At 38.5% G+C, this 14,618-nt stretch overlaps 1 protein-coding gene across 2 annotated transcripts in view; it reads right to left on the bottom strand.

Annotated features, from left to right (window-relative positions):
- Positions 1-14,618, bottom strand: part of LOC141436062 (uncharacterized) — a 30,610-nt gene that overhangs the window by 1,679 nt on the left and 14,313 nt on the right. Inside the window, exons 2-8 of one of the 2 annotated variants that reach the window (XM_074098903.1) lie at positions 13,795-13,867; positions 12,124-12,321; positions 10,300-10,413; positions 6,421-6,563; positions 5,673-5,795; positions 4,683-4,839; positions 611-1,976 (exon numbers count right to left, since the gene is read on the bottom strand). In XM_074098903.1, the coding sequence (XP_073955004.1) occupies positions 663-1,976; positions 4,683-4,839; positions 5,673-5,795; positions 6,421-6,563; positions 10,300-10,413; positions 12,124-12,321; positions 13,795-13,867 (2,122 nt within the window). In that variant the 3' untranslated portion in view covers positions 611-662. Of the gene's footprint in view, positions 1-610; positions 1,977-4,682; positions 4,840-5,672; positions 5,796-6,420; positions 6,564-10,299; positions 10,414-12,123; positions 12,322-13,794; positions 14,265-14,618 lie in introns of both variants that reach the window. The other variant, XM_074098902.1, reaches the window with a different exon arrangement.

Genomic DNA, 14,618 nt, shown 5'->3' with positions numbered 1-14,618 from the left:
ATTTCTACTCTTTATTCATTCCTTTATGTTGGAAATAGATTGCTCCAACTAAGTAGTGCAATAATGGCATAGAAAACATGAGAAACTGAACATGTTTAGAAAGCTTCAAATTCAACATCAACATATTCTTTAGTTGAAATTGTAGAAATGCGCTTTATAAATATCTGAAGCTGTCAGCAGTCACGGAGTCTTTAGGACAATTCATACATTTCTGAGCGCACTGACAGTACTGACATGATGTAATTGTAAAAAATCATGGCCAAAGAAATAATATTGCACAATTAGAAGCCTCGAATCCACTACACATTGCACGCTACAAACACCAATTAAATTTTACTTTCCTATACGAACATTAGAGTTTGATGCTTTAATTTTGTGCAAACTGTGCTTTAAGCGTGGTGGATTGAAGCCGGTTAATAGCTACACTGTTAATAATTATTCGTTAAAATAAATACACATCAAACACGACACCGCACGCTGAATAAATACATACAAGTAAATCTACAGTAAGTTGGTTACATTTAACTGTAAAACAGCTGCATTCGCTCAATTCGTAGCAGTTTAGCGTCATGCAAACAAAACAATAAAACAAAACGTAAATAAAACATACGTTCCGCTCACTGCTGCAATGAGAAAATGGACTCAGGACTTAGGGAGGCCTCTTAAACGTCTGTACTTTTCGATGTAGTAGGAATTTCATCGTGCAATGACACAAACTTGTACTCGGGATGGCTTTCTAGCTTGGCTTCGATCAACTTTTGTAAAGCATCACTTTTTTCCATTATGTCATGCGATATGACTTCGCTCTCAAAATCAGCAGCGTCTACGAAACTCAATTGATCATCATTGATTTCTGTTGGTTCGTAAGCAGACGACTTACTATGAGAGCGAGACCTCGACGGATTTGACGTGGTATCGCTTTTAGACTTGTCATCGCTTTTGTGCCAGAACGCTAGTTTGCTAGGAATTTGTAACAATTTACCGATTCCCATGGCATTTCCTTTTGGAATTCTACCCGGAGATTTCGATTTATGACGTCTCTTTTTTTCAGCTATTGGATTAACCACCTGCAGTCCTTGATATGAACCCGTTTCTTTAAAGCTGTTATTGGGTAAAGCATGCAGTATATCGCTCAAACTTTCTTGGGAAGTTGTACTAGCTGCTTTTTCTTGGGCAACATCAACTGTTAGCGTCGTATCAGATGTTATATTAATTTTATCTACTTTAGGGGGCGGTGGTGGTGGTGCTTTGCCTTTGCCATATTTACCTTTAGGGGATTTGGATTTTCTCTTACTCCTCGGTGAGTTATCGGGGGTTCCAAAAGAGGCTTCATCATCACTTTCAGCGGAATCATTATCATAAGCAGATGTATCAAGACTTGTAGTGTCTTCTCTTTCGTCTGTTGTTAAACTTGTTTTATCTATATTTTTATCGTGTTCTTTCCCAGTATTATTATCTTCTTTTTTATTTGAAGTAATCAATGTGGCATCCTTATTCAAGTCTTGTTCATTTTCTATTTTTATTTCAGGCTCTGGTACTTCAAGCGCTTTATCATTGTCAACTACTTTTGTTGATGTCCCTATAACTGATTTAGTATTTGGAAATTCGTTAGTTTCATTATTGTCTTTATGGTTATTTGCCATTACAATTTGGTTAACCTCTTTGTCTAAATCATCTTGTGCGTTTTCAAACTCATCATGTATACTCTCTTCATCTGGAGAGGGTTTTTCTGTCGACTGGGGGTCAATAGCATCTTTTTGGTCCCTATAATCTATATTATTCTGATTAAAATTCATACCTAGTGGACTATTTGCTAATAATTGTACTATTTTAACTTGATCTCCTATGTATTGATATATGAAGGGAGGATCTGTATCGGATAGGAAAAGGTGCGGAGGAAGGTTGATTAGGGGGGGCATATTCGTATATTCAAAAGTATCGTCGTCGGGTAGCTCTTCGATGATTACTTCATTGTCCTTTAATTTAAATAAAAACTTAAGTCTAAATCAAATATCAAGAAGAAACGTAGAAATAATCTAGTAAATGCATAAACAGACTTATATAGACGTCGAAAGAGAAAATAGCATAATTATAATTTTTAAAGTAAGAATATGAAACGAAAACATGCACACAGCACACTACAAGCTAAACATCAACTATTTGGTGTTGCAATCGCTTTTAATTCACATGATATTAATTTGCAATGTCTTTAAGTTTAAATGTTTAGTAATACTTTATACTAAACATATAACCTACAGTGTAGGTCCTACACTATTAAATAAATAATTTATCAAACGAAAAATGGGACTTTATTGACCTGAGAGAGACATCTGTTCAAACCATAGATTTTGAACATAGACATTATTACTATATTTAGACCTTGATATCTCTTATAAATTAGCGTACATTAATTGTGCATAAATTAAGCAAATTTAATTAATCACTGCTACTACACCATATGTAAACCTTTACAACCAGAATTCCAGCACCATTACTACCCTGCTATGTTCTACACCTTGAATTGTCTTTGTATTTTTTTTAAATCTACGAACGTGTTCGTGTTTGTATTTTTAAATATGATATCTGACAAAGACAACCCAATACACCTATCTCAAACTTATTTCTGTCTTAAAAATATCGACAATTAATAAAACAAGCTCAAAACGCTTACAAACTTTGGCAATTTACATCAAAATTACTTATAAATTAACTGATAATATCTAGTTCTGGTGTCACCTCTGGTAAATTAGTTTGGAAACTTTCCACAAGCAACACATGTTGAAACTACTAGACCAAATCTTACGCAAGTAGGTACTCCAAAAGTGGCTGTTTGCACAGAATAGTTTTTAGGCCACGAACTGCGCGCCGGCGGGTAGTGGGGCAGGCAGCAGCGCGTCGCGTGTTCTCTCTGTTCATTGCATGCACCGTCGAACGGAACAGTATCAACTGTACCGTCGAACGGAACAGTATCAACTGTACCGTCGAACGGAACAGTATCAACTGTACCGTCGAACGGAACAGCATCAACTGTACCGTCGAACGGAACAGCATCAACTGTACCGTCGAACGGAACAGCATCAACTGTACCGTCGAACGGAACAGCATCAACTGTACCGTCGAACGGAACAGCATCAACTGTACCGTCGAACGGAACAGCATCAACTGTACCGTCGAACGGAACAGTATCAACTGTACCGTCGAACGGAACAGCATCAACTGTACCGTCGAACGGAACAGCATCAACTGCACCGTCGAACGGAACAGCATCAACTGTACCGTCGAACGGAACAGCATCAACTGTACCGTCGAACGGAACAGCATCAACTGTACCGTCGAACGGAACAGTATCAACTGTACCGTCGAACGGAACAATATCAACTGTACCGTCGAACAGAACAGTATCTAAATTGGAATAGATAAATCAGATCGAATGAATTAGGGCTATAAACCTATAATTAAACCCACAACTGCTATTGCGTCGTCGTTCGCCATCGAAACTGCAACGAAGATCGCTAAGATAAACTGTAGCGTGTGGCGTAGGAATTTACGATAAATCGGACTGATTGATTGAACGGTGCAGTATGATCGTTAGAATTTTTCTTTCGGCCTTTAGCCGCGCAATGAACAGAAAACACACTCGCCTACGCTGTCGTTCTATCTGCAGCCTTACAGGTATACTATTAGTAATTGAATTTATTGTGACAAATGTTGCTTATATCAAGTCTACTATCCACTGCTGAGTATGCAGTTGCATGACACAGGTTCATGGAAATGCAAACGCAATACGTGATTTAGGTGTTTGAACATCAAACATTAGAATAGAATAGAACATTGATCAAAAGGATTGCAGCTTTTATAAAGTATTGATGGCAATGCCAAAGTGGTATTAAAAATGAAATGAATTCTATGGAAAATATGTAGTTAAGTATATATTTCGTCACTACTTTGAAAAAACCTCTTATGGCAAATCAATAAGGACAACAAAATTGACCCTTGAAATAATGTAGGTACAGTCAAGGGCATAAATATATGTACGTTACCACGGCGTCAAAAATATCTGTACACCTTTATACCGCTAACCGTAAAGTCGATGTATACATATATTTGACGCTATGGCTGTATAGATATTTATGTCCTCGACTGTACATAAAGTTCACTCAGAGGCTTAGTTTTACTAACTATTGCTAGCAATTTTACCTGCGTCTCGAGGAACTTTAGATGTTGTTATAATATTACTCGAGCTTTTTTAAAAGTAGTAACTATTTATTTATCCATATAAGTATGTTTATTGGGTGTCCAGCACTCTTAGTACAAATTTTGCTTGGTTCGGGAATAGATCAATTGGTATAATAAATGTGTCAATCAGCTTTTTAGCGTTGTTATTCCGTCCCGTAACTCAAGAGACATCAGTCATACAGTTTGTTAGAAAAATGTTTGCAATTTATACTATTAGCACGCTTAGGAAAGATGAGCCATGAATAAATTGCCCTAAAAGTATCACAACTTCTAGCTTTTAGTGGATGTGTACCCCATAAAATCATACTTTTAATAAGTAACACACGTTACCATGGCAACAAGCTCTAAAAAGTTGATTGACCCAAATGAAATCCTTTTCATCAACAGCCGTTGCTGAAACACCCTGTCACGAGCCTACCATAAGTATAACAAAGTTGTTACCAGACCTCAGCGGCCTGCGGCCTCTTGATGGTGGTGACGGTGGTGCGAGTGGTGCGCGCGCGCACGCGGCCGCCGGCGCCGACCGAACCCGTGCGGGCGAGGGAGGCCGAGTTGTCGGCGCTCGAGTAGCCGGAGCTTATGTCTTCGGTGGATTTGATGTGGCTGCAAGAGGGATAATGGATTGAAGTAACAGTGGGTGGGGCACATTGTTTGAAGAACTGATGGTTGTTATTATGGATTTAATTGTCTGAAATGAATGATTTTATTTTTATTTTATTTTTTCAAACTCAAACTCAAACACAACATTTATTGACAAGAAAAACACACTACATCACAACAAAAACACAGCCATTTTTTATGGCCAATGCGTTCTTGAGTGGCGATCATGTACCGGAAAACGAAGCGTGGGTCCTCCACAAGTTGGACTTACAACCTAGAGTCCGTTTGATGCGTGTGGCGAAGGTACGTATATGCCAATAGACATTTCTGTCAACTTTAAAATTAGACTTTAGTGACATATTCATTTGTTAGGAACTTGTTTAAAATTGATAGACTTTGGGGTAGGCCTATGCTCAGCTGTGACTTCTTTCGCCTGACGATGATGATGATGAATGTATGTATGAATATAAGTGTAAGTGAAATATAAACAATTAATTTCACCCGCTACGTTACAATAGCCACGTCTATGTAAGAAATACTTATGTGTTCAGCAGTAGAACCTCCACACTGTAAAAACACGCACAAATCACTCAAACCCAACTATCATCACCACCACACTACACTGGACAAGTTTCGACCTCTATCAGTGTTCATCTTCAGAGCAACACAAGTTAACACAACCGTTCCGTTGTTGTATAGTGGTGAGGATATTTGGGTTTATGTGAGTTGTGCGTGTAACATTTGTTGCTTTTATAGACGTAACTACCTATGGCATTGACATGGACCTCTACAAATGAACGCCTGATTCAATAAATTATGAGTGTAAGTGTCCTCACCTAAAGTCAGGTTCGTCAGTCCTGGCAGTCCTCGGGCCTCTTACATCCACATCCACTTCAGGGAAGTACATCGGCGTGCGACTGTTCGACTCTGAGGCACTGCGTCGAGTATTGTAGCCACTGCTGCGATTAAATAACAGTATACAGGTATACAATACAATATTTTACGCAGGAGAGTATTAAACCAAGCAGGGATCCAAAGGGCACGCTATTTTAGCGGCCATTAGTAAGCTGCTAGTAATGGCTTTCATATTTTAGTAAGGATGACAGAAAAATAAATCTAGTTTAGCCGTTTTCCCACGTGCCCTTACAGTAAAGATTAACTTTTGTCCGCAACTTTATTGAATTAAAATTCCGGGATTTTATTAAATTCCCATGGAGATTACCAAAAACTACATCGTGGATTTCATTAAAAAAAAAAATATTGCTGACGTTGTATATTAAATATAATTACAAACATGGCAATTGAAATTTCGAGATTTTATCACGAAATAGTGGGAGTGTCGGGACAAAACGTAGCCTATGTGTTCAAATTCAAATCATTTATTCAGTAAATAGGCCGCAATGGACACTAACACGTTTTTTTTTAAATACCAGCGCTTTTGGAAAGTTTTATTCAAAGTGTCCAGCTTATACATACCAAATTTCATCTAAATCCGTCCAGGCGTTTTAGCGCGAAGGAGTAACAAATAATATAGAAGCACACACACACGCATACAAACTTTTGCATTAAAGTAGGACCATTTACCTCTTGACCACGCGGCGGATAGCTCTAGGCTCGCTCAGCACGTCATCGGCTTCGTCCGCTGCGCGTTCCTCCCGCACATCGCACTCCGTCAGGTCAGACAGACTGTAGCTCTTGCGAATTTGTTGCACTAGCCCTCCGCCGCCCTGTGGGTATTTCACATTTTTAATGAAACTACTCTGTATTGAGTAAAGAGGTCGTGCTAAATTTTGTATTCTGACTGATGGGAGGTAAGACTTGATCAATGAGTTGGCGAATGTAATTTAAAAGTGCCCCTTCACAGATAACATTGTACCAATGACATATCGCATTTTAAAAAGTTTAGACCTCATTAAGGTTACTTTTCCATCAGAGGTGTGTGAAGATCGGTTGTGAGGAATGTGTTTGTCATGAAACCAATAGAAACGCTTGATTTACCTATCCTCGCCCAGCGCATCTCTAGTGGGGAAAGTGCGGAGGAGTGAGGATAGGTAAATGAAGCGTTTTTATTGGTTCACGCATGACAAACATTCCTCTCAACGCATCTTTATACATCTCTGATCGAACCACAGCCTAAAAGTAGTTATTGATACTAGTAATAGAACAGTTACTATTATTACTGGGTTGGATGGTGAAATTGTTTGATAATGAAAACTTGACCCAACACTGTATCGCGACAAAGGCATTTCAACTAGTCTTTTCCATGAATGCCTACGAAATAGTCATATAGGTATATACATGTATCTCTTTATGTCAATGAAAATTAAAAACTACTTAGCTGACAAATAAATTACCAAATGCGAGTAAACTAAAACTGATATCAAAGCCGAAAAAGCGTCTTAAAATATTACGAAGTGCTTTTCTGCCGTGATATTGTATCTAGTTTAGCGGAAAACAATTAAAAATCATACTTACATGATTGTGTTGAGATCTGTACAAGGTTTTTGGCAAAGCGCATGCAACCTTCAAGTTAAAAAAACTACTACAACAAATGAAAGAGATCAGATAATAAATCATTAATTATGTTTAATTTAACTAAATCAGTCACACAAATCAAGTCGAAGTGATGTAACATACATGTGCGTTCCACAGTACATGCGCACTTTAAAACTAATTTATAAACTAAACATTAAAATAACGTCATGTGGTAAAAAAGTAAAAAAATTGCCTTTATAGAGACAATATGCGAGGTTTCGATTCAAATGACCTGAGATTATTATAAATCTTTGGAAAGATTTGTAAAAAGTATTATACAGTAAAACCTCTTGAGCAAAATCATCTAATTCTCACTTCTGTATTAACATCAAAATCTACTCTAAATATCATAGCTAGATGGCAACAATGTACGGAATTGAAGTAAGACGATACTAATTAATTGGATTTCGTTGCAAAAGTTACAAATTAATGAGGAGTTTCTTAGCAGGAGAAATATAGCTAGATGGCGTTAGTATCGTGAAGTCCGTTTGACAACTGCCTCGGGTCCATATCGGCTCGCATACTTATTGAAAGTCCGAATATAATGTTTGTCAGAATGATCGTTTGTCATAACTCTTTTTTATCTGAATCCAATGATTGTACAGAATTGTTATAAAACAAACCTAACCTAACCTATAGTTTTCTATACGATGACCATTTAAAATTTTCAGAAAAAAATTAAGGCTTCAGAGGATTTTTTTTATTACAAACGATGATTCGGACAAAAATTATGGTATGACTAGCGAAGAGTATGCGAAGTTTGACGCTCCCAACAGTCTCGCATGCAATTGTTTGATTTAGTTCATAAATCAATCATAAACAAATTTCAAAGTAGTCAAACGGATCTCTACGTAGTCTAGCGCCCACTAGCCTATCACAGAAACCTTCATTAGTTTCATTACCATATTTTTTGGTCAAACACGTTGCTATTTTAGATTTATGGACCGTACCCTGTAGTTTAATGAAGAGAGTGGGTGTTAAAAAAACTTTGGCATTTATATGGTTGTATGAGGAGGCTTTAGAAACTTGACTTCCTAAACGAGCAAACTTGAAATATTACGTCAAAATTTACAATCCACGGGAAAGTTAATATTACCCTAAACATAGCCTAGAAACGTTCTAATAATCACAGTTGAAGTTTCGTACGATCAGGAGAGTCAATCGACCATGATTTCATTGGTATCTCTGTCGACGGCCGTCTGACTTCTGGTGCGACGTCCTCTGGATTTGCTCCTTGGTCGTTTTTCCTTGACGACCTTGCGTTTCCTGACCACATTGCCTCGACTGCGGGCGGACGATTGAGCGGACTCTGTGTCAGGGTAAGTAGTGTCGCCGTCGTCACCAGGATATTCCTGATTGTCGCTATCGAGTTCTACTATCTCCACGATACCAGGCAGATTCCGGTCTCCCGATGGTTGGTAGTCAAGGTCGTCATAGGTATCTTGATAGCCGTCAGTAGCATCCCGACCAGCCTGAACTCTTCGCTCTTGCTCGGGACTCGGCAAATTGAAGTTCTGCGTGAAGCAGCAATGGAAAGGATATCGGAATAGAACGGTGGGAGGGGGAAAATTAAAAAAAGCGTGTTAATAAAATTAAAAAAAAAAACAGAAAGTGAAATTAAATAAAGCGTCAACGTATAAAACAACAACAATGTGGAGGGTGGAAGTCGAGGCATGCCTGATGACAAGTTTGGCGCTTGCTTTGACGGCTACTCGCTTGCAAAGGTGCTTTGAGGCTGCGCTATCTAATGCAATGATTCTACTTTTAAACAATGATGTGACTTATAAAATTACATAATTACCTACCCGGTTCAACTCACGACCATAAGTCAGGTCCGGCTAGTTTCGATCTTTTTTTTATCTTTTGCGAGGGGTGCCACCGTCGTGAACCCACTCAGCCTTGAAAAAGATCTTCCGAGAAGATCGAAACTAGCCGGACCTGACTTATAATAGTGAGTTGAAGCGTTTAATTCTGTAATTTTATAAATCATGTCTCACGAGAGCTTAAGTGATAAATGATGTGACATTTAACTCAATTTACTTAACCTTTATTCAACTAAATACTGTTTACAGAAGTGAATCAATGGGGTAAAAGCGAGTATTTTAGAGTGCTTGTAATACAAACCAATTAACATGTTGTGATCAAACATGCCATTTCGTCTAAGTTTATTGACACAACACAGGTGTGTCAACTTTTGAGGCAAAAAAAATCTTGAACATGAAACTACCGTGAGACTCACTCATATTAAATATAATGACCCGGATAACTCACGTCTTAAATCGAGTTTAGCTCGACATGTTTCGGGCTAATCCGTAGCCCTTTGTCTTCGGAGCAAAGCTGCTCTCGCGTTGCTCCGAAGACGAAGGGCTACGGATTAGCCCGAAACATGTCGAGCTAAACTCGATTTAAGACGTGAGTTATCCGGGTCATTATATTTAATATGCAAAAAAAATCGTTACTAGTTAACATTTTGAACGTGTTGTTAAGGGTTAAAGTCCACCGTTACCCTTGTTTAAGACTCGTCTACAATAAGAACTGTCATAAACATGAACGTGAGTTTAACAACTAGGAACAATGCAATAATGATGTAATTAATTATTAAATTAACTCACAATGCATATTTGCTCAAAGCGAATGACAATCTAAGGGGCTGTTTCACCATCCATTGATTAGTGTTAACTGGCGGTTAGATGTGATACCGTCTCCGTCTATTCGAACAATACAAATTGAGACGGCATCACATTTAACCGTCAGTTAACACTAATCAAGGGATGGTAAAACAGCCCCTAAATGTTGCAAAAAACATCCCCGATATTTAACACGTTTCAAACATATTCAAGACAGTTCTAATCAGAGACAAAACAAAACAGAAGCATGCCATTAAAACATTATTATAAAGCTAACATTGTAATAAGGTTGTCAACTCACTTTAATGGCCGTCTGCATAATAACGGTGGTGGCATAGTTGACGCCTTTAGTGCCCAAGTTGAGCACTGTGTGGTAGCCCTGGTCTTTGGCTTTTGCTATGTACTCATCTATCTCCTGAAACAAAAGCACACTTTTATTAAATCAACTGGTCAATGAAATGGTTTTTTTTTACGATATCAGTGCATTCTTACAGCCTTATTCATAAAAAGTTAGAGCCTCCTTGAAGGCTAATTGAAGGCCCGATGCTAAAAAAACATGATTCATAAACGTCTGTTAGCGCTAATCAGTCGATCAAGGCTCTGCTAAAGTTAGAGGACCGTAGACCCTCCTTTATCTCCCTGCTAAGTCACAAAATGGCCGCCACAAGTTTGAACAGCTGACTTTGACAAGAGCAAAAAACCATACCGAAGATATTTTTAGTGAATGGGAGGGCTACGCAAAGATTAAAAAAAAATCAGGAAAAATTATTTTCAGGAATTTGTATTTAAAAATCCTATAAATTAGGTATTTATTACTGCTACTTTACTAACAATAAATATGAAAAAAATAAATTAAGATGATTAACATAATTAGGGCTTTTTTCACTTAGGTACAACATAAACATGCGCCATGGCCAACATAACGCGTCTAATCCGTCTATCAGCAGCTCAACAACTAGCAGACTGCTAGCAAGCGTTTATGAATCATACTTCTTAACAACCGTCTAACAAGCTTAATCAGTCTGCAGTAACAGACCGATCAAACCTCAATTAAGGATTTTTTATGAATAAGGCTGCTAGGCTCCATTTGTCACCCTAAGGCTGCTGTTTTTTATGAACCAATATAAACGCTTCATTTACGTCGTTTCACTCCGCTGAGCTGTTTCCACCAGACAGGACAGGTAAATGAAGAGTTTCTACTGGTTCATGAAAAACACATTCCTCGCACGCAACACATCCTCGCACATCTTTGGTGGAAACGCAGCCTTAGGGCGCAAATTATGACAAAAACAGTTGTGATTTCTAATAGGTACCTATCTCGCATAACTTTGGATATCGTATGGGTATGACATAACAGTCTCAGCCGAAAAAAAAACGGTAAAAAGAAAATTCATTACAGTAGCTAACATAGTATTATAGTATTAGATAAAAAATTGACCCAATTTCTATATTAGTATTATTTTCCGAAATTTCTCATGACGTGAACGAATTTCTACTTCGAACGACGTGAACAGAAATATGTTTTATCAATTGAAAAATTATTCATAACTTGGCACTTGCCCTAAGTAGAACAAGTCATTGTCAGGTAAACACGACGGGAGGAAGTGAATTATGTGATACAAAACACCATCATGCGACATCAAATGACAGCATAATAATGCGTTTATTACATCTGAATGCATAATGAACAGGGCCAGTTCTGTAGTAAAATAATGCAGTCTACATTAAAATTGATCTGCTTGCTTACAAAAGCAGAAGATAAAAATGTAACAATTAGAATTATAATCAATTTTTAGTTGTAATCGTGTAACTATCATAATAATATTAGGCATCTAGGCGGGCTAAAACTAATACAGATAACAACAGAGATAAGACTAAGCTAGATCAATTGTTTGCCCCCAAAAATAAATAAAATAAATCCGAAATAAATAAATATACAAGAACTGCTCGTTTAAGGTTTAATAAGATTGGAACATTAAAACTATTGTTTTAGAAATGCTCGAATAGTATAATAAAGTAAGAGCCCAAATGTATCATTAAGGGTGTAGTACATCCTGTAAACCTTGGCTGTTTCCGTTTACTAAGCTTGATCAAAACAACGAATAAACTATCGTAAAAAGCGTACCTGCTCTCGCCTGCACAGCGCCGGGTGTACAAACTTCCTGTACAAAATCGAGGACCCTTTGGTTGCAGGAGAGAGGAGCCATAGCACGAGGACTATCTTCACCTCGTAGTAAAACGGGAACCACGATAGGAACACGTCCGTAAATGTCTCCGTGCACGTGAACAGGGCGAAAACTATCCAGTACATCATCCATTTTACCTGGAATATTAAGAAATTTGTTAATTGTTTAGATGCTTAATTGTTCGATAGTGTGACGGTCATTACCACTTGGCAATCATACACCGATCTTGACCTGTTATCTACATACCTTGTCCTAAATATTTTTTTAAGTGCCTAGATTTTCAACAAGCCAACTTTTAAGTGCTTAGAATTTTATTTTTAGAGCGGGCTAGAGAAACTCAACCTTTTATCATCATCATCATCATATCAGCCATAGGGCGTCCACTGTTGGACATAAGCATCCCCCAAAGAGCTCCAGTTGCCTCGATTGGAAGCGGCTTGAATCCACCGTGAACCCGCGACTTAAACCAGGTCATCAGTCCATCTCGTCGGTGGACGTCCCACGCTGCGCTTACCGATCAGCGGTCTTAACTCAAGAACCTTTCGGCCCCAACGACCATCTGTTCTCCGTGCTATACGGCCTGCCCATTGCCACTTTAACGAGCTAATTGTATGTCCTCATTTCTGATTCGATCCCGTAGAGAAACCCCAAGCATAGCTCACTCCATAGCTCCAACCTTATATGACACATAAATATCTTAAAATGACAGTGGCACACTTTGGTTAAATGGAACTTATGGATAGGTAGCAAATAGTCTATAATCTAAAAAAAATAGAAAATTGCGAAAATGCGATCAAAAGTGTGAGTGTTAAAATTAACACTAAGAAAAGGATGTCCAGTGAGAGCATAATATACAGTATGGTATCAAAATTGACAGTCTCTTTATTGCTTGCCTTTTGCGTTCATTAAAATCATTTACGGAAAGGATGTCACCCACGCCAACTGGCCTGCTCGGGACGGAGGTAAAAACTGACAAGGACTATATTTATGACCTGAAGTTTACAACATTGCTACATGCTTAATTGTTTAGGAACGCTGTTCTAAACTTTAGACGGCAGCTAACCGCAGATCAGTAAATTAGTATTAGGACAGCCTTAGAATTATACGCATTTTCTTAATTGTAGTAAGTATTCAACGTCAAATATTTAAATGACTTAACCTTAACCGCGACAGCTACAGAGACGAATTTCGCATTCAAATATATGTATCCGAGTAGAAGTTACTACCGTTCGTCTTCAATGGTGTTAACATACATAATTGATGTTCACGTTAGCATTAACATAACGGATAACAATGCTCTTTAGTCTCTTGGCATTAGCGCAAACAAACACATCGAGTGTCTAATGAACGAACCTTTTATTACGCCAGCTGTAAATTTCCTTTGTTTCTCGGGGGTATAAAAGAGTATATCACCTAATTTCCACATGAGGAAGCCGGGAACGAGGTAAAGGACACCCCAGGAACTGAAGCGTTTCTAACAGCTTGAGCATGCACCCGTGACAAGGCCACTAGTCTAACCATTTACTATGTTTTATTGTGTTATACTGCACTAACAACTGTATAAGGTTTTATAATGAAAACTATCCTATAAAATATTTTTGACTACTTACGTATTCTTTCAAGTTCTTCGTCCGTACAGCTTTATATGACGCATAAGCCGGGTAGAGGGTCCCGAATACCAATCTGCAAAACGGATATATCACCAGGTAAGATATCATCTTTGGAGCGAAGAATCCGACGAAGACGCTCAGGATTGTGAAATTTGCGAGCGTTACACTAGGAATGCATTTGCAGAGAGCGATCCCCAGGTTCACAAGTAATCGATGCCAGACTCGATCTCTCGTTGTGCCGAGAGAGGAGTCATCATCGACTTTGTCGATGCGTGGGTCGTACGCGACAAGTTCACGGTTGCTTTCAAATGCGTCGGAGGCGGCACGAGTGTATCCTGCCTCGAACTTGTTGACAATGAGTCTAACGCTGGACAGTCCGAGACTCAGCGTCGGCAAGCGTTGATTGTCGTCACGGTTACAGCGCGCGCGACCTGCCTCCATGGAGACAGTCTAACCACGACATTTGTACACTATACACGAAAAGCACTTGTAAAAATCGATGTCTGACCGAGTGCACTCTGTTCAAATGGCACATGTAAGATGCGCGTCCGCTTGCTGCTTTATTAAGACTGCGAGTTAAAGATCTCATCTCCCGCACTGATTGGCGTACTGTAAAATAACTGACTTTGGTACATTGTAATGCAAGTTCTACTCCAAGGCCTAATGAATTCATTAGCTCACGAACATATTTTCCGGGAAAAGCTTGCAGTCGATTGCCAATGAGAAGTAAAAATCCGTCATGTTTCAACGAGCGTTTATAATGACTTTGGTTTTTTATTAAAACACTAATTAATGCCCCACTCATTCGAGCAAGTCGGTTTCCA

Source organism: Choristoneura fumiferana, chromosome 16, assembly GCF_025370935.1.
Source record: "Choristoneura fumiferana chromosome 16, NRCan_CFum_1, whole genome shotgun sequence".
Classification (NCBI taxonomy): domain Eukaryota; kingdom Metazoa; phylum Arthropoda; class Insecta; order Lepidoptera; family Tortricidae; genus Choristoneura; species Choristoneura fumiferana.
Note: the sequence above shows the minus strand (reverse complement) of the source record. Positions and strands in the feature narration are given on the sequence as shown.